This window comes from Podarcis liolepis (assembly GCF_965112155.1).
Source record: "Podarcis liolepis genome assembly, chromosome: 2".
NCBI classification, from domain to species: Eukaryota; Metazoa; Chordata; class Lepidosauria; order Squamata; family Lacertidae; genus Podarcis; species Podarcis liolepis.
Window position 1 is genome coordinate 110318297 of NC_139555.1, and position 18803 is coordinate 110337099.

At 47.5% G+C, this 18803-nt stretch overlaps 1 protein-coding gene across 3 annotated transcripts in view; it reads right to left on the reverse strand.

Moving 5' to 3' along the window:
- Positions 1 to 5252: 5252 nt before the first annotated feature.
- The window catches only part of LOC310701799 (uncharacterized protein), a 74284-nt gene continuing 60733 nt past the window's right edge, over positions 5253 to 18803 (reverse strand). For 2 of the 3 annotated variants that reach the window (XM_083493193.1, XM_083493194.1), the window contains 5 exons: positions 16581 to 16748; positions 14489 to 14605; positions 8953 to 9110; positions 7597 to 7694; positions 5253 to 5449 (listed from right to left, as the gene is read on the reverse strand). In XM_083493193.1, coding sequence (XP_083349319.1) covers positions 5338 to 5449; positions 7597 to 7694; positions 8953 to 9110; positions 14489 to 14605; positions 16581 to 16748 — 653 coding nt within the window. In that variant the 3' untranslated portion in view covers positions 5253 to 5337. Of the gene's footprint in view, positions 5450 to 7596; positions 7695 to 8952; positions 9111 to 14467; positions 14606 to 16580; positions 16749 to 18803 lie in introns of all 3 variants that reach the window. The other variant, XR_014523102.1, reaches the window with a different exon arrangement.

The window sequence follows — 18803 nt, forward strand, 5'->3', positions numbered from 1 at the left end:
TTGTTTCAGTTTGCATTTCTTAGTACAGAAAGTATTGATCTGATGCGTAGCGATCTTTCCTATTCTAATTGATTCAAGAGGGTTCTGGAAGCTTCTCTGTGTGAAAGAAACAAGCAGCAGAAGAAGAGTTTGGATTTGATATCCCACTTTATCACTCCCTTAAGGTGTGTCAAAGTGGCTAACAATCTCCTTTCCCTTCCTCCCCCACAACGTACACTCTGTGAGGTGAGTGAGGCTGAGAGACTTCAGAGAACCCAAAGGGTGCTCATCAATGGTTCCTGTTCATCCTGGAGAAGAGTGACTAGTGGGGTGCCACAGGGTTCTGTCTTGGGCCCGGTCTTATTCAACATCTTTATCAACGACTTGGATGATGGACTCAAGGGCATCCTGATCAAATTTGCAGATGACACCAAACTGGGAGGGGTGGCTAACACCCCAGAGGACAGGATCACACTTCAAAACGACCTTGACAGATTAGAGAACTGGGCCAAAACAAACAAGATGAATTTTAACAGGGAGAAATGTAAAGTATTGCACTTGGGCAAAAAAAATGAGAGGCACAAATACAAGATGGGTGACACCTGGCTTGAGAGCAGTACATGTGAAAAGGATCTAGGAGTCTTGGTTGACCACAAACTTGACATGAGCCAACAGTGTGACACGGCAGCTAAAAAGGCCAATGCAATTCTGGGCTGCATCAATAGGAGTATAGCATCTAGATCAAGGGAAGTAATAGTGACACTGTATTCTGCTCTGGTCAGACCTCACCTGGAGTACTGTGTCCAGTTCTGGGCACCACAGTTCAAGAAGGACACTGACAAACTGGAACGTGTCCAGAGGAGGGCAACCAAAATGGTCAAAGGCCTGGAAACGATGCCTTATGAGGAACGGCTAAGGGAGCTGGGCATGTTTAGCCTGGAGAAGAGGAGGTTAAGGGGTGATATGATAGCCATGTTCAAATATATAAAAGGATGTCACATGGAGGAGGGAGAAAGGTTGTTTTCTGCTGCTCCAGGGAAGCGGACACGGAGCAATGGATCCAAACTACAAGAAAGAAGATTCCACCTAAACATTAGGAAGAACTTCCTGAGAGTAAGAGCTGTTCGACAGTGGAATTTGCTGCCAAGGAGTGTGGTGGAGTCTCCTACTTTGGAAGTCTTTAAGCAGAGGCTTGACAACCATATGTCAGGAGTGCTCTGATGGTGTTTCCTGCTTAGCAGGGGGTTGGACTCGATGGCCCTTGTGGTCTCTTTCAACTCTATGATTCTATGATTCTAAGTGTGACTAGCCCAAAGTCACCCAGCAGCTGCATGTGGAGGAGCAGAGACGCGAACCTGGTTCACCAGATTACGAGTCTACCGCTCTTAACCACTACACCACACTGGCTCATGATGTTTGGGATATTCCTTCAGAGAAGCTAACTACAACTGGCTTAAACTGGTTTTGTTATCTCTTCTGTCAAGGTCATGCTATCAAAGTCATGCTAGAAGGAGGCCTGGGTTTTATTTCCTCTTTCCATCTCTCTTCTGGTGTGGTGTTCTGTACATAGCATGCTATAGTGTTAAGGTTTAGACTTATTATAAGTTATTGTAAGTTTAAGTTAAGTCTGTTGCAACTAGACTTATGAACTGTGCCAATCCTGAATGTGACCATTATGCTCATTTGCCTTCAGTAAAGCTCTGCTGGATGAAATATTAATTGCCTCTGGTCTACTTTTTGGGAATTCTGCAACGTGTTTAACTTTTTACTCTACTAACTATATGTCAGAGTTCTGCTCTGGATCAATATTGAGTAGAATTACATGACAGTGTGTGTGTGTGTGTGTGTGTGTGTGTGTTTGTGTGTGCGTGTGTGTGTTTGTGTGTGTGTGTACAGCACCAGCCTTTGTTTCCCATGCATCAGTTCCTTCCCTCACAAATATTCAGCTTCCCACCCCTCTTTCAAAAGCACACAGCCATTTTGCAATGACATTACAAAATCCTTGCTGCTGAATATGAGGGCCATACATGATGTCATGAAAGTAAAAAGGAGAAGTGTGGATGCCTTTAGCATAGCTGAGCATTTACGTAGGTGAGTCTGCTCAGTTTCCTGCAGCCTGCAAGAAAGCAGGCAAGCCAGCCCACATTGAACAGGCACCAGGAGTGGATTCTGCTCATTTGCATCCCACCCTTTCTGTCTGCTACATTTGCCTTACAAAAATGTATACATTAGGGGAAATTTGCATTCAACTGCATATATTATGAGACATTCCCACTACAATGCTGATGCATTTCCATGAGGAGTTTATAAAATAATAATAATAATAATAATAATAATAATAATAATAATAATAATGAAGAAGAAGAAGAAGAAGAAGAGGAGGAGGAGTTTGGACTTGATATCCTGCTTTATCACTACCTGAAGGAGTCTCAAAGCAGCTAACATTCTTCTTTCCCTTCCTCCCCACAACAAACACTCTGTGAGGTGAGTGGGGCTGAGAGACTTCAGAGAAGTGTGACTAGCCCAAGGTCACCCAGCAGCTGCATGTGGAGGAGACGCGAACCTGGTTCACCAGATTACGAGTCTAGCACTCTTAACTACGACACTAATAATAATAATATCACAAATTGAGACGAAAATGTGGATAACTAAAGTGGACAAAATGGGAAAGTAAGAGAAACATACATTGACTGATTCACCCATTCCAAGGTGGGAGATAGAGAAAGGCCTCCCCATCAGATCTGAGGAAACTGGCTTAAGGTACCTCATCATTTAGACCAGGTGAGAACCAATATCCTGCTGTTTTTGAGAACTGAAGAGTCCAGGGATACTTTTGGTGGCTGAATTTTGTGACTCATGCGATGTTTTTTAAAAAAACCAGTTTAATAAATTACCTGAGAAATAAGAAACATACAAGAGCCTGGAACACCAGGGAAGATAGTGGGGTAATTGCTGTGCATGCCAACATAGTGTAGCCAACATGCACATATGGGAAGCCAACCTGACAACTCCAGTCACCCCCGCCAATGGGGTGCTGTAGTCCATGTCATTTTAAGGGCACCATGTTGGCTACCCCGGTATATACAATGTCTGAGTTGTTGTCCTAATGAGAGAGAACAAGCCATAGTTCTCCTGAGAACCAAAGGCCTGCAAATGTCCCACTACAGTGGCCATCTTGAGCGTCTCTTTTGAGATGGGAAGTGTGAGGTAACAACAAAAAATAACAGCAAGGTTGTGTGTGAAACTCCCAGTCATCTTTATTTTGTTTAGACCAGCGACATTTTTTTTTTTTTGTAGGGGAACAGTTAGGGCTAGTTGCCTTGGCAAACTACACCGTAGCCAATAGCCAGCATTTTTTTTAGAATAGTTGCAGGATCCGCCCAATAGTCGGCGTTCAGTGGAGATGCTTTTACACCATCCAATGCATCCAATATTTGGCAGGGGAAAGTATTAGAACAGAGCGACCACACCTTCCCAGCACTTAATCACTTGATTTGTTTAAAGCACACACACACACGGATATCCTACACATGGGAATCCCCCACTCCTAGACCCTCCTATCCCCTAACTCTAGAATGGCCTTGAGCAGGCAGAAGTTACACTAGTGGCCAAAATTGTGGAAAACTTTTGGGGAAAGTGTATTTCCGAGGTTTGATGGTTCAGTTATCTTTCCATTGATGTATAATTTTATGGTATTACTAAAAAGAAAAAGAAAGAAAAAGTGGTGTTATGAGCCATCATTGCCAAAACAAGATGGCACTTGATTGCCTCTCTATAAACACTCCTTTTTCTGGTTATTTGGCTATAACTTTTGATAGAATACAGATAATTGAACCAACTTTGTTGCATTACATTCTTCATTAAATTATCTTTCCATTGATATGTAATTTATGGTATTACTCCAAAAAACGTGGAAATACACTTTCCCCAAAAGGTTTCCACAATTTTGGCCACTAGTGTACTTGGGAGGGTGCCACACTCTGCACATGTTCAGAGGCATCAACTTTCACCATCCTATTCTATGGACAACAGTAAAGGTAAAGGGACCCCTGACCATTAGGTCCAGTCATGACCGACTCTGGGGTTGCGGTGCTCATCTCACTTTACTGGCCGAGGGAGCTTCTGGGTCATGTGGCCAGCATGACTAAGCCGTTTCTGGTGAACCAGAGCAGCGCATGGAAACGCCGTTTACCTTCCCGCCGGAGCGGTACCTATTTATCTACTTGCACTTTGAGGTGCTTCCAAACTGCTAGGTTGGCAGGAGCAGGGACCGAGCAACGGGAGCACACCCTGCCACGGGGAGCTGAACCGCCAACCTTCTGATCGGCAAGCCCTGCCGCATGATCTGCCGCCGCGCAATTTCTGTTCTCTTCCTCAGCCCGCTCTAGCCAAGTCGGAGGGGCTGCGCGCCTTGCGCTGCAGATCCGAGGGTGGGTCCTCCTGGTGGCGCAGAGTAGTGGGCGCATACTCAGACGCAGAAGGAAGCGGCTCCTTCAACCAAGTCCCTTTCCATGCTAAAGAGCAGCCTTCCTCAAACTCAGCCCTCCAGGTGTTTTTGGCCTACAACTCCCATGATCCCTAGCTAGAAGGACCAGTGGTCAGAGATGATGGGAATTGTAGTCTCAAAAACACATGGAGGGCCGAGTTTGAGGAAGCCTGCTAAAGAGCATTCCTCGCCTCTGTGCCTTTACGTAGAGGGCAGAATAATAGCACCGGTGGTAGAGGAACTCAGTTGAAGGAGCCGCTTCCCTCTGCGTCTGAGTATGCGCCCGCTACTCTAGGCCACCAGGAGGACGCACCCTTGGATCTGCCGTGCAAGGAGCGCAGCCCCTCCGACTTGGCTAGAGCGGGCTGAGGAAGAGGCTCCGGAAAGTAAGGTCGAAGGAGGGAGGAGGGGAGAAGCAAGAAGGTGAAGGGAGAAGGAAGGGTTTCTTCTGGAAATGAAGCACAGATGTTTGTGTGTCTAATTTTACCAGAAACACGGGGGACTAAGCTAGTTCCTCTGTTCCACAGAAGGCTTGCCACTGGTTCAGATGCGAGTTGTTCTAGCAAGTGCAGGATAGCAATTCTGGGAACTGCAGGTTTCACCCCCTGCTGCATATGACTGTTGAAAGGTCAGAACTTGCTCAATGGGCAAGTTGAGTCAGGAAGCAGCTGCAACTACAGGCACTACTAGCTCATCACCTCAGAACAGCTTGAGATGCGCCTGCTGTTTTCTTTCCGTAAGGCCCCGAACCCTTAAGAACAGGGCTGAATGTAAAAACGAAAACACATTTAAAAGGCTATAGAATATGAATCAGAAAATAGTTTATATAAATATCACTCTGTGTGGTTCACCCCAGGCACTGCTCCAGCCTCTTACATAGTTTTGGCGCAGATGAAGTGGTGTTCATTGCTGCATCTTAAGAAGTTGGGTTTGGGTTCGTCATGCAGAGAGGGGCAGTTTCCTCCATTTCCACTGACATCCAACCTTCAAGACAAGCAAGAGTTATGCAAGAGTTGGTATTTCCCTGACAGCAGTAAATAGAAAACTTCTGAGAACACAGTTACTAACAGGGAGATTTCCTCTAGATTGGTAAGCCGTGAACCTTCAGGGAGGAGAGAAATGGGCAGGGAGAATCCTTGAGCATCTAGATTGCCTGCTGATTTTCCCTAGAAATGTAAGGTAAAGGTACCCCTGACTGTTAGGTCCAGTCGCGGACAACTCTGGGGTTGCGGTGCTCATCTCGCTCTATAGGCCGAGGGAGCCAGCATACAGCTTCTGGGTCATGTGATCAGCATGACTAAGCTGCTTCTGGCGAACCAGAGCAGTGCACGGAAACGCCATTTACCTTCCCACCAGAGCGGTACCTCAGTGGCGCAGCGTGGGGGGTGCAGGGGGGCCCGGCCACACTTGGCGCAACATCTGGGGGGGCGCTCGCACTCACAGCTCTCTGCCCCTACCTGGCTCACTCACTCTCTCTCACTGCAGTGCTGGCTGTGCGAATCCGATCCGAGCCGCTGGGTCGTCGCCCACTGTGGAGGGGGTGGGTGCCAGGCATGCGGTGCGGAGAGAGAGCGAGGGACTATCTGGGGGAGGGACAGTGCAGCGGCCACCCAGCGCAGCGCTGAGCGCGGGAGAGAACCACACCAGCCCAGCCCAGGCAGCAGCAAGAAGAAGCTGGCAGCGGCGGCAGGTTAGGGGTTAGGGGGTGCAAATTACTTGCCTTGTCCCGGGTTAGGGGGCGCAAATTACTTGCCTTGCCCCGGGTTAGGGGGCGCAAATTACCTGCCTTGCCCCGGGTGCTGACAACCCACGCTACGCCGCTGCGGTACCTATTGATCTACTTGCCCTTTGACGTGCTTTCGAACTGCCAGGTTGGCAGGAGCAGGGACCGAGCAATGGGAGCTCACCCCTTCACACTCTCATAGCTTTACATCAGAAAGTAATTACACCAAAGCAAAATGTTATGCTGGAACTGATCCTGGCCAACACACTGATCTGCTAAGATGGCTTACCATCACTTGCACATAACAGTTATGTACATTGGTAGTACTGGAGTCCAAAACAAGGCAAACTTGTCCCACCAGAAACAGCAGCCTCTTAGCTGGATTCCCCAAAGGAACTATAGCATTTCCCCAAAAGAACTGTAGTCAGGTGTTTGAAGTTCTCAGCTCCTTCTCTACAGCATAAGCAAGATTAGATGGAGAGGCCATGGCCAGAGGGTTGCTGCTTTAAGCCTTTGCGTTTAGCTGAAGGGAGCCTAGGAGGGGTAGTCCAGGTGGGATGTAGAATCAGCTCCCAGTGACCTGTCCAGGGTGCTGAAAGCCCCCTTATTTATAGACCAAGTTCCCACAAAGAACAGAGATAGCACAGAGACATTAGTGCCTGGTGGATAACAGAATGGATTCTGCCTAGCCTACTGAATATTGCTCAGCTGATCTGCTTATGGGTGCTGACTTATATAATAATTATTATATAATAATTTATTATTTCTACCCCACCCATCTGGCTGAGTTTCCCCAGCCACTCTGGGCGGCTCCCATTCAAGTATTAAAAACAATACAGCGTTAAATATTAAAAACTTCCCTGAACAGGGCTGCCTTCAGATGTCTTTTAAAGATAGGATAGCTACTTATTTCCTTCACATCTGAAGGGAGGGTGTTCCACAGGGTGGGCACCACTACCGAGAAGGCCCTCTGTCTGGTTCCCTGTAACCTTACTTCTTGCAATGAGGGAACCGCCAGAAGGCCCTGGGCGCTGGATCTCAGTGTCCAGGCAGAACGATGGGGGTGGAGACGCTCCTTCAGGTATACAGGACCGAGGCAGTTTAGGGCTTTAAAAGTCAGCACCAACACTTTGAATTGTGCTCGGAAACATACTTAACCCCACCTTGTTTTTTGTGAGCGCCTACAGGACACAGCTACAGGTGCAAATCTGAGCGAAAGTTTGCATCATACCCTTGAATATTATTATTGGGTTGTGGCTTTTTTGTTTTGTTTTTAAAAACCGCTGGGGGGACTAAGGCTATTAGTCTTCTTCTGGCATCAGTCACAAACTGTGCAACTACCCAAGGGGGATGAATCTTGTTTTGTGGTCTCACCACTGAAGGACAGAAGAGAAAAGAGAGGACTTACGCCGAGCTGTTTCCATGGAGCCATTTCCAGGGCTGTCCTGGCTCTCTGCTGACATCGATCCAAAAGGAATTCTTGCCTTTTAGACGCATCACAAAGTGCTTTAATGATCAGAATAAATGAATGTTAAGGGATGTGAGTTGCTAGAATCACAGGCAAATCGTGCAGCAGCTGAACATATGCAAGTACTTCGATGAGATTTATATCTTGGACTCTATATAATTTTTCTGTTTTTATATTGCACATGGTTATTTCATTGTGGATTAAAATACACTTATATACCACCCTTTGTTTGTTAATTTTCTATACTGCCCTATACCCAGGGGTCTCAGGTATCAAGATGAAAAACCACAAAATACATAATAAAAATATAAACAACAACCCAATAGCTCTCTCTCACAAAAAACACATTTTAAAAAGGGCATAGGATGTCAATCAGATCAACCAAAGGCCTGGTTAAAAAGGAACGTTTTTGCCTGGTGGCTAAAGGTGTATAATGAAGGTGCCAGGCAAACAAATTAGGGAAGCTTTTAATGTTTGGTGCATTACTGTATTTTAATATTTTGTTGGAAGTGGCTGGGGAAGCCCATCCAGATGGGTGGGGTATAAATAAATTATTATTATTATTATTATTATTATTATTATTATTATTATTATTATGCATTCAAATAAATGAGTGAACCCCTACCTTCTTAAATAGGTTACCAGCTGTGACCTGCCATCTACTGCAGCCTTCTTTGGGCTAGGACTGGAGGATCTCCATTTAAGAAATAATAAAACTTAAGGTGCAATCCTAACCTTACTTACCTTGTAACAGTATTTCAAAGACATACATAATGTGGGTAATGCATCATAGAGTCGTAGAGCTGGAAGGGAGCCCAAGGGCCACCTAGTCCGAAATGCAGAAACCTCAACACATGGTCCCAATCCACTTTGAAACTTAGCTTTTCAAACATAGTTTTATTACCTGGCAGAAAGCCCCACTTAATTCAATAGGACTTACTTATGCATAAGCATGGCTAGGATTGCATTGCAAACCTCTTTTGCCAATATCTGTATGATGTATTCGGGTTTTGCGGGTAAAATTCTAAGAGGCTTTATATTATAATAAAGACCAGGCATAGGCAAACTCGGCCCTCTAGACGTTTTGGGGACTACAATTCCCATCATCCCTGACTGCTGGTCCTGTTAGCTAGGGATCATGGGAGTTGTAGTCCCAAAACATCTGGAGGGCCGGGTTTGCCTATGCCCGGTAAAGACTTTCTTATAAAGTCCATCAAAGCGCCTAATGGCTAAGCATCTTTATCACTATCGCAAAGGACATTCATGTTCAGCAGCCAAAATACTGGCATTTCTCACCATTTCATCCTCGCTTTCCAACACAGCCAAGGAGGCCTTCTGTGAAGCACAGAAGCTCTGGCTGAGGGTCCAGTTCTTTTCCACATCTGAAAAGTAGTAGCATTTCTGCTCGTAGGCTTTCCAACCAGATGGACACGCATGCGCCTTACAAGAACAGACTGGCCGGAGAAAAACACACAGAGTTAGATGCTGTCTTATCCAACCTCCTCTTTTTGAGTACCATGGGTAGAATCAGAGAATCTTAGAATCACAGAGTTGAAAGGGACCCTGAGGCTCAGGGGGCTGACTCCCCCCAACACATTGAGGGGGGCCAGCAGGGGGGGTCATGGAGGGTGCTCTTCATGTCCCAGCCTCGCCCAGTTAGCTTCCTCCAGGAATGCCTGCAGCTGTGTCACCCAGCCCTCTCAGGCACCTTGCCCCGGGGGGAGGGGCATTTGCAACAGGACAGTGTTTGCTAAATGCCACCAGGGTGAGTATTTTTGAGGAGTGGCCACACCATTCAAGGCAGCTGGCACACCCTTCATACAGAAATGTGTTCCCTATGCCTTGAATTGAATCCTGTACAGTGGTACCTCTGCTTACGTTCTTCATTCGTTCCGGAGGTCCGTTCTTAACCTGAAACTGTTCTTAACCTGAAGCACCACTTTAGCTAACGGGGCCTCCTGCTGCCGCCACTGCCGCATGATTTCTGTTCTCATCCTGAGGTAAAGTTCTTAACTTGAGGTAGTATTTCTAGGTTAGCGGAGTCTGTAACCTGAAGCGTCTGTAACCTGAAGCATATGTAACCCGAGGTACCACTGTATTGAACATGGTGGGACTTATTCCTGAGTAAACATGGCGTTATAGTATTTTTTTTGGGGGGGGACCCACCTAAAACCTAGATTGTGATTAATCAATTGATTAATTGGGATATGGGTGAAAGTACATGCTGCAGAACTGTGCCCAGACAAGGAATCCCTGGGCTGGCTTATGCAAAGCAGCCTGGCTGGCCTAGCAAAGAGCAAATCCATTAACACGACAAAAGGGGTCCTTTGGCCTGGGGAGGCAGATGGTGTCAGGGTAGCTGGGTGTGAGATGATGGGAAAAGGGAGTCTTTTAGTAAGGTGTTCTGGGAAGGAGGAGGAGGAGAAAGAAAGACCCCCATTGTTCAGCCCGGACACTGAGATCCAGCACCGAGGGCCTTCTGGTGGTTCACTCATTGTGAGAAGCAAAGCTACAGGGAACCAGGCAGAGAGCCTTCTCGGTAGTGGCGCCCATCCTGTGGAATGCCCTCCCTTCAGATGTGAAGGAAATAAGCAGCTATCTTATCTTTAAAAGACATCTGAAGGCAGCCCTGTTTAGGGAAGCTTTTAATATTTAATGCTGTATTGTTTTTAACACTCGATTGGGAGCCGCCCAGAGTGGCTGGGGAAACTCAGCCAGATGGGCGGGGTATAAACAATAAATAATAATCAATCATCATCATCCATCTTGGGCAGAGTGGTTGAAGAGATGGGAGAGATGCCTTAGACTCCGGAGCTGCCCTGCTGTGGGGGACAAACCCCTCTTGAAATGACCGTGCTGTAAGATCTGGACTCCCTAGATGCAGACTGAAGGTGTAAATACTGTAGGTGAATGAACCATATTTCTTAAAGCTACAACAGTCTCTGTTGTAAGTGAGAGCTGGACCATAAAGAAGGCTGATCACCAAAGAATTGATGCTTTTGAATTATGGTGCTGGAGGGGACTCTTGAGAGTCCCATGGACTGCAAGAAGATCAAACCTCTCCATTCTTAAGGAAATCAGCCCTGAGTGCTCACTGGAAGGACAGATCCTGAAGCTGAGATTCCAATACTTTGGCCAGCTCATGAGAAGAGAAGACTCCCTGGAAAAGACCCTGACGTTGGGAAAGATGGAGGGCACAAGGGGACGACAGAGGACGAGACGGTTGGACAGTGTTCTCGAAGCTACCAGCATGAGTCTGACCCAACTGCGGGAGGCAGTAGAAGACAGGAGTGCCTGGCGTGCTCTGGTCCATGGGGACACAAAGAGTCAGAAACGACTAAACGACTAAACAACAACAACAGTCTCTGCCATGTCTCAATTCTCCAAAAGAACAGAGACCCTGGGTGAGTGCCTGGAACCCCCTTGGATCTTGCTACTGCTCAGTAGAGAGGGGAGGTGGGGTTGGCACCCAACTTTTGTAACAATACAAAGGATTGCCTGGAGCAAATCTGTAATCCTTGACAGATTACAAACTGTATTTTAGGGGATTTCCTCCCCCCTCTCCCAACCACTGCTTTGTTTTTTTCTAACCACTGCTTTAGGTATTTTTCCCCAACCACAATTTTGCATGCTATTCAGAGGTTTCCATTATTTGTTTAGGGGGTTTTGTTGTGTAGGGGAGCTGATGCTCTGGGGCCACCAGGTGTGGGAGGTGAGGAGCTCCTAGTCAAAAGCTCAGTTTGTGGCTGGCAGTAGGGGGGCTGAGGATAGATTCTCTGCCTCTACTGCCCCAACGGAGCTGCCTCCCACTCACCTCCTTCTGCTGCGGCAATGTGGGAGCATTGGGGAAGCAAGGCTGAATGAATGAATGAATGAATGAATGAATGAATGAATGAATGAATCATAGAATCATAGAATCATAGAATCATAGAGTTGGAAGAGACCACAAGGGCCATCGAGTCCAACCCCCTGCCAAGCAGGAAACACCATCAGAGCACTCCTGACATATGGTTGTCAAGCCTCTGCTTAAAGACCTGCAAAGAAGGAGACTCCACCACACTCCTTGGCAGCAAATTCCACTGTCGAACAGCTCTTACTGTCAGGAAGTTCTTCACAGAATGAATGAGAATAAGCCCAGAATAAAACAGTAGTCTACATGGGCCCAAAGTTATAATTCATTTTTTTGCCATGTCTATCAAAGCAACACTTACCACAAGGAAAGTCACCCAGTTCTGACCTTAGCCATTTCCTGCCTTTTGTGGAATATTGTTAGAGGCCACCCCAATCTCTGCCCAGTAGTGCACAAGATTCCAGAGGTCTTGGCCTTCTTCCAGGGTCTGGGGAAATGAAGGTGCAGCAGAGGCCACAGTGGCTTTAAGAAGTATGTTTTATTCACATCTTTATAGCTGAGTTTGGATGGAGGGAGTCCAGATCTTACAGCATGGCTATCTCAAGAGAGACTTGTCCCCCACAGCAGGGCCACTCTGGAGGCCAAGGCATCTCTCCCAAACTGCCTTCAACCAGCCAGCCCACCAGCCCAGAAGATTCTGCCTTTCTTCTCCTCCAGTGTGAGAGCCACTGTGGTGTAGTGGTTAAGAGCAGTGGACTCGTAATCTGGTGAACCGGGTTCGCTTCCCTGCTCTTCCACATGCAGCTGCTGGGTGACCTTTTCTAGTCACCCTTCTCTGAATTCTCTCAGCCTCACTCACCTCACAGAGTGTTTGTGGTGGGGGAGAAAGGGAAAGTAATAATAATAATAAATTTTATTTATACCCCGCCCTCCCCGGCCAGAGCAGGGCTCAGGGCGGCTAACACCAATAAAATCACAGTAAAAACGTAATATGGAAAAAACAAACAAAAAACAATTTAAAATACAGGTTAAAATGCAATTTAAAATGCAGCCTCATTTTAAAAGTAGCTGATAAATCAAGACCATAAGGGGAGGGAAACAGAAGGGTCAGACTGAGTCCAAACCAAAGGCCAGGCGGAACAGCTCTGTCTTGCAGGCCCTGTGGAAAGATGTTAAGTCTTGCAGGGCCCTAGTTTTTTGTGACAAGAGCGTTCTACCAAGTCAGAGCCAGTAATGAAAAGGCCCTGGCCCTAGTTGAGACCAATCTAACCACCTTGCGACCTGGGACCTCCAAAATGTTGTCATTTGTGGACCTTAAGGTCCTCCGCGGGGCATACCAGGAGAGGCGGTCCCTTAGGTATGTGGGTCCTAGGTCGCACAGGACTTTAAAGGTCAAAACCAGCACCTTACAGCTGACCCTGTACTCCACCGGGAGCCAGTGCAGTTGGTAAAGCACTGGATGAATGCAGTGGCGTAGCGTGGGTTGTCAGCACCCGGGGCAAGGCAAGTAATTTGCGCCCCCTAACCAGTGGATTTGCGCCCCTAACCCTAACCCCCAGATGTTGCGGCCGGTGCGGCCGGGCCCCCCTGCACCCCCCACGCTACGCCACTCTGCAGCAGTAGCTTCAAAACCCACCTTGCCAGTTCCCAAAGGGCACCATGCACAGCAAAATCCAACGCCTTTCGTTTTTCTCATTTATTTTTATTATTACTATGTATCTTTAAAAGATAAACATTCAGCGTAACAAAGAACTTAAACCGGAAGCCTTTCTTTAGCACACACACACCCCCCCTTAGGGGGATGATCCACCACTCATTTACTCGTGAGCAAGCCCGCCAAATTTGCTGACGAAACCGAAAGCCTCTTAACCCGCTGGCGAGAGGCTTAGCCGGGCCTCGCCCGCCCACCGGCTTCCTCTCGGAGGTTTTTGGGGAGCGCAGGGCGCGGCGAGGCCTGGTGGCGCGTCGGGGTGCGGAGGCTGCCCGTGCCGGCCAGGCGTCGGTGGCGGCGTCGGCGCTGCTGCAGCGGCTGCTCCTCCTGCGAGCAGTGAGTGGAGCGCAGCCGCAGCGGTGGCAGGGGGCGCGCGCGCGCTAGGGCGCAAGGCTGGCGGTGGCTGCGGGGAGCCCGGCGGAGGAAGGAACTTGTCCCTTCCCTCTGGACTCGCGCCCCCCCAGATGTTGCGCCCGGTGCGGCCGGCACCCTTGGCACCCCCCACGCTACGCCACTGGATGAATGTGATCCCATGGCAAGGACCCCGTAAGGAGCCTTGCAGCGGCATTCTGTGAAAGGAGATTGTTAGCCACTTTAAGACTCCTTAAGGGGAGTGAAAGGCAGAATATCAAGTCCAAACTCTTCTTCTTCTTCCTCCTCCTCCTCCTCCTCCTCCTCCTCCTCCTCCTCCTCCTTCCCAGCAGCCCTTGCAGAGGACTTCCCCTTTTGTGTCTGCTTGCTCCGTCTTTCTTACAGTTCTTCTCTCACATCATGCCTGGTTGCCCCGGCAACCTTCTCCTCTGTGCTCTGTGGTCAGAGCCACTCCCTTTGTCTCAGTGACTCATTTTTGTTCTGTAATGGCTGATCTCCACTATCCCTGCCAAGGTGGCCCAGTTCATCAGCATAAGCAGAGTCCACGAGGTTCAGTTTTCAACTAAATTTGATTTTCTAACTATTACCAAGTCTAAGCGTTTGGGGAGGTCTTGCTTCCCACCCACCCACCCAAAACCTATAACAATAGGAATTTTCAGTCATGCATTGATACTGGGTGCCATCTCATAGCTGCACTATGGAAAGCTGGTGGCAGGCTGGCTGTAGCACAGAGACTGGCAGGCAGCAAGGCTGTGGCAATGGCTGAAATCCAGGGAAGGGCCAAATCCGTAATTCTGATCTAGTAGCGGAAGATACATGGCTAAGGGAATGGGGGGGGGGGGGGGAAGGTCAAAGGAAAAATGTATCAAGGCAGCAGCATGGACAGTTGGACTACTTACCAGCTCCAGTGCCAAGGAGAATGATGAGGATGGCAATAATGACAATGAGGATGATGATGAAGATGGTGTGCGGAGAAAGGTGGGTGCAGGGGGTGCGTTCCACCCTGGGTGTCGTCACTGGGGGGGGGGTGACAAAATGAGTTTTTTAAAAAAAATTGGGCTCAGGGAACTTTTTAGGAGTGACGTGGTGGCTTAGACGCCTGCAGGTTCCGTGCTGCCTGAAATGGCAGCGCGGGACTTGCGTCTGCCTACTGTCTCTCCCTCAAAGGGTGGGGAAATGGCAAGAGTTTCAAACTTTTCTAGTCTTCACTCTTGTCTTTAACCCAACCCTCCCAAATGAACAGCAGCCTTTACGAAGGACTGTACTCTGCCAAGTAGGACACCCAGCCACCAGAGTCAAGGTCACTGTGTCAGCCCAAGACATTTTGCTCCTTAAGGCATAGTCCAATTGGCAGGCTTGCTAGGGCTGGCCCCTTTAAAAAGAAATCAAGTGCATCTACAAGGGGGGCGGGGGAATCATTTTTGCTTCATGTCCTACCCTGGCAGTGTGTGAGCGCACTGAGGGAGCCCTCCATGCTCACCCAGTCTCTGAGGCTGACAGACAGGTGCTCACATGCCCGGGGGTGGGGGGGCGGCAGGGTGCAGAGGCTGCTGATGGTGGAATGTAACATCACGGAAGCAGTCAAATACAACATTTCCTGTTACTTTTAATGAAGAGTGCTGTATTATTATTTTAAGATGGAAACATAAGGGGAAACTTACCAGGAGCAAAAACTGGCATCTTATGGTGAGCAAAATGCAAGCTTTCCCACAAGTATAAACACATTTTTACTGTAGACACATCCACCTCCATGCTCCAGCTACTCACTAAATTTTTCCATCTCAGTAATAATAATAATAATATTTTATTTATACCCCACCCTTCCCGGTTCAAAAACTGCGCTCAGGGCAGATAACAACAAATTTAAAACACTTCATTGTAAAAGCAGCATAAAATACAGTATAAAAACACGAATAACAATAAAATTCAAAGTTCAGAAATCAACAGTTAGCCACCATGCAGCGGGGGAGGGGGGAACGGGTGGACAGTGCGGCGGCTGTGCCGCCCAACATTTTGTCCCCCTCCAGCATGGAACCTGCGCCCACCTTCGTATGCCCATGTGTGTGGCGTGCTGGCACCCCCATTGGTTGGCACTGTGAGTCCCTGTGTCCCACAATCGTTCTAAAGGTAAACAACCATTTCCTTTAAAAGGTGAACAACTTTGGGGTCCCCCCCTAAAAAAAGGTTGACAGCTCTGGGCAACCTAGGGGCACTAGGCAGATCTTTGCACCCCAGCGCCGCATATGCTTAAGATACCCCTGTTCCTTGTCCTGGAAAAGTTTAGTGATTAGCTGGAGCATGGAGGTTTATACTTGTTGGAAAGTTTGCAAGTTTGTAAGGCGCCAGTTATTTTTTGCCACTGAGGGATCGGATGGCAACTCAATCCGCTCTATCACCACCTTAATCCAATGAATAGTGTGTGGTGTACGACTGCGTTGCGTTTTGATGGTTTCTATTACAGGCCCAAATACTGTAGCTGAGTGTTATTTGAGCTTAATTGGCCTAAGGCTTACATGCAAGAGTATGACCAGAATTTCTGCTATAATGGCTTTCTTTGCATCCGAGGTGTAGCAACACTGAACTAATGGCCAATGCTTGTAGAAGGCAGATTGCTACGCTCCCAAGTCTCCAGCTGCCTCCAATGGCAGCAGAACTTGGGAATCTGCCTTATACTGAGTCAATCCCTTGGCCCACCCAGCTGAGAATGGTCTACTGGCTGCAGCTCTCCAGGGTTAGGACTGATATCAGAAAAATAAGTACCACTGCACTCCTAAATCCAGCTGTTATTTCCTAGAGCAGAATCTTTTCGCACAGGCAGCTACTGGTTGCTTCAAATCAGGGATGGAGAATCTGTGCCCCTTTAGATGTTGTTAGACTGCCAGCATCCCCAGCCAGCTTGGCCAATGGGCTGGAAGGACAACATCTGGAAGGCCACCAGTTCCTCATCTCTGCTCCAAATGCCTTACTGCCTAATAGGGAGGCCACAGTTACCTGCTCTTTGCCTTCCTGCAGTGGGTCCATTGGAGACAAAGAGAGACCCCACCTGGTCATGATCGTCTTCGGCTGCCATGTGAGCTCTTTCACACACAGACATTTTTGAGAAAAATTGCACTCCAGGGGCAATTCTGGTTGCGCACAAAGCTTCTGGTCTTAGGTCACCTGAAACAGAAACAAAATGAAGCCAGATAAAGGAACTGGCTTGTGAACTGACGCCACCAACGCACAAACACACAAACACTTTCCAGATATTGGATCCAAAATCAGATATCCTATGATTCTGATTTCACCTTAACCTCATTGATGGCCAACTGGTAGCTCATTGCTGAGGAAGATGAGTTGCTGGGGAGCACCAGTGGGGAGTTGGGGTGTTGCATTCCCGTCTTGCATGTGGGCTTCCCACAAACATCTGGCTGCTTGCTGGGATAAGAGGATGCTAGACCACATGGGTCACTGATCTGGTCCAGCGGGGCTCATCTTCTTAGGCTGTTATGGGCAGATACTGGCTTGCCAAGTGGGTCAATGCCCTGCTACTTGAGAGGGTGCTATTCTGTTAGTTCAGAAACACAGAGTATTTATTTAGCAAATCCACCATTGACACGTTATCAGCAGTGATTTGAGATGGGTCAGTGTGGGCTTTGCTTTTTGTCTTTCATCATTAATTGGTTAACCATTTTAATCTTGCAAAATTAAAGAATTGAAAAAATGTTTCTTTAGAAATGTATATCTATATCTATCTATCTATCTATCTATCATCTATCTATCTATCTATCTATATCTATCATCTATCTATCTATTTCAGTCAATAACCAGTAAAGAAGATAGGAAAAAACCAGAGCACATAAAACACAATATAATATGTTAAGCATGCTATTAAATGTAGAGTTAACAACAATGTAAAATATTTTCTTTTTAAAATGAGAAATATAGAACAATTATATTTAAATGGTAAAAAACAACGTAAGGCAATTTTAAAACTAAGACAGGATCCTACGCCGACAAGCAACTGCTGCCACACAAAAACAAGCTACCTTTGCAGTGATCTCAGGAAATTGGTCAGCCAAAAGATAGTCAATACAAAACGCTCCAGATCTTCCTGGTATACTTTGTAAAACTGAACTGTTGCATAGTGGTCAGAGTGTTGGCCTATGACCCAGCCTACCCGTGTGGTTTTGGGGAAACGCAAAGAAATGGTGAGGCCAGGGCTGGGGGGACAAGCCAGCAGAGCCCATCAGATACTGGTGTGTTCAGAGTGTCAGACTAAAATCCCCACTCAGCAACAAACTATGTTCCCTCTGGCCAGTCACTCATTCTCAGCCAAACACTCTCACAGGGGTCGTGCGATGACAAATGTGAGAGACAGTGTAGATGATACAAAGCTATCAGGGCCAACAGTCTGTCTCAGAAGAAGACATCTTGTTGTGCTGCAATCCTTCAAGCTACCTCAGTGACAAGTACAGTCATACCTCAAGTTGAATACGCTTCAAGTTGAGCGCGTTTGAGTTGCGCTCTGCGGCAACCCGGAAGTAACGGAGCATGTTACTTCTGGGTTTGGCTGCTTGTGCATGCACAGATGCTCAAAATGACATCACGTGCATGCGCAGAAGCAGCAAAAAGCGACACGCGCATGCGCAGATTTGCCGTCACTAGTTACGTTTGCTTCTAGATGCAAACGGGGCTCCACAACGGATCCTGTTCATATCTAGAGGCCTCGGGTTAAGTACTTAATTCGTTCCGGAGGTCCGTTCTTAAGCTGAAACTGTTCTTAACCTGAAGCACCACTTTAGCTAATGGGGCCTCCCAGTGCCGCCGTGCCACTGCCGAGCGATTTCTGTTCTCATCCTGAAGCAAGGTTCTTAACCCAAGGTACTATTTCTGGGTTAGTAGAGTCTGTAACCTGAAGTGTATGTAACCCGAGGTACCACTGTACTTTCAGATAACACAGAGACATCATGATTAACCATTTGCAAGAAGGAATGGGCAGCAGCTCCTTTTGGTGATGGTGCACGTAGCAGCATATTTTTAAAGCAGGCAGAATAATAGGCTTGTCTTCCTTTTTACGGCTGGTCCATCATTTCAGTGGGTTAGGAAGACAGCCCATCAATAGGTGAGGAAGCTGAACCTGTTGAACATCTGCTTGTCACAAACAGCTGAGGCATAGAAAGCCCGCATGGTTAACTGGCCTCCTCAGTTAACCAAGAGCAGAATTGAAGAATC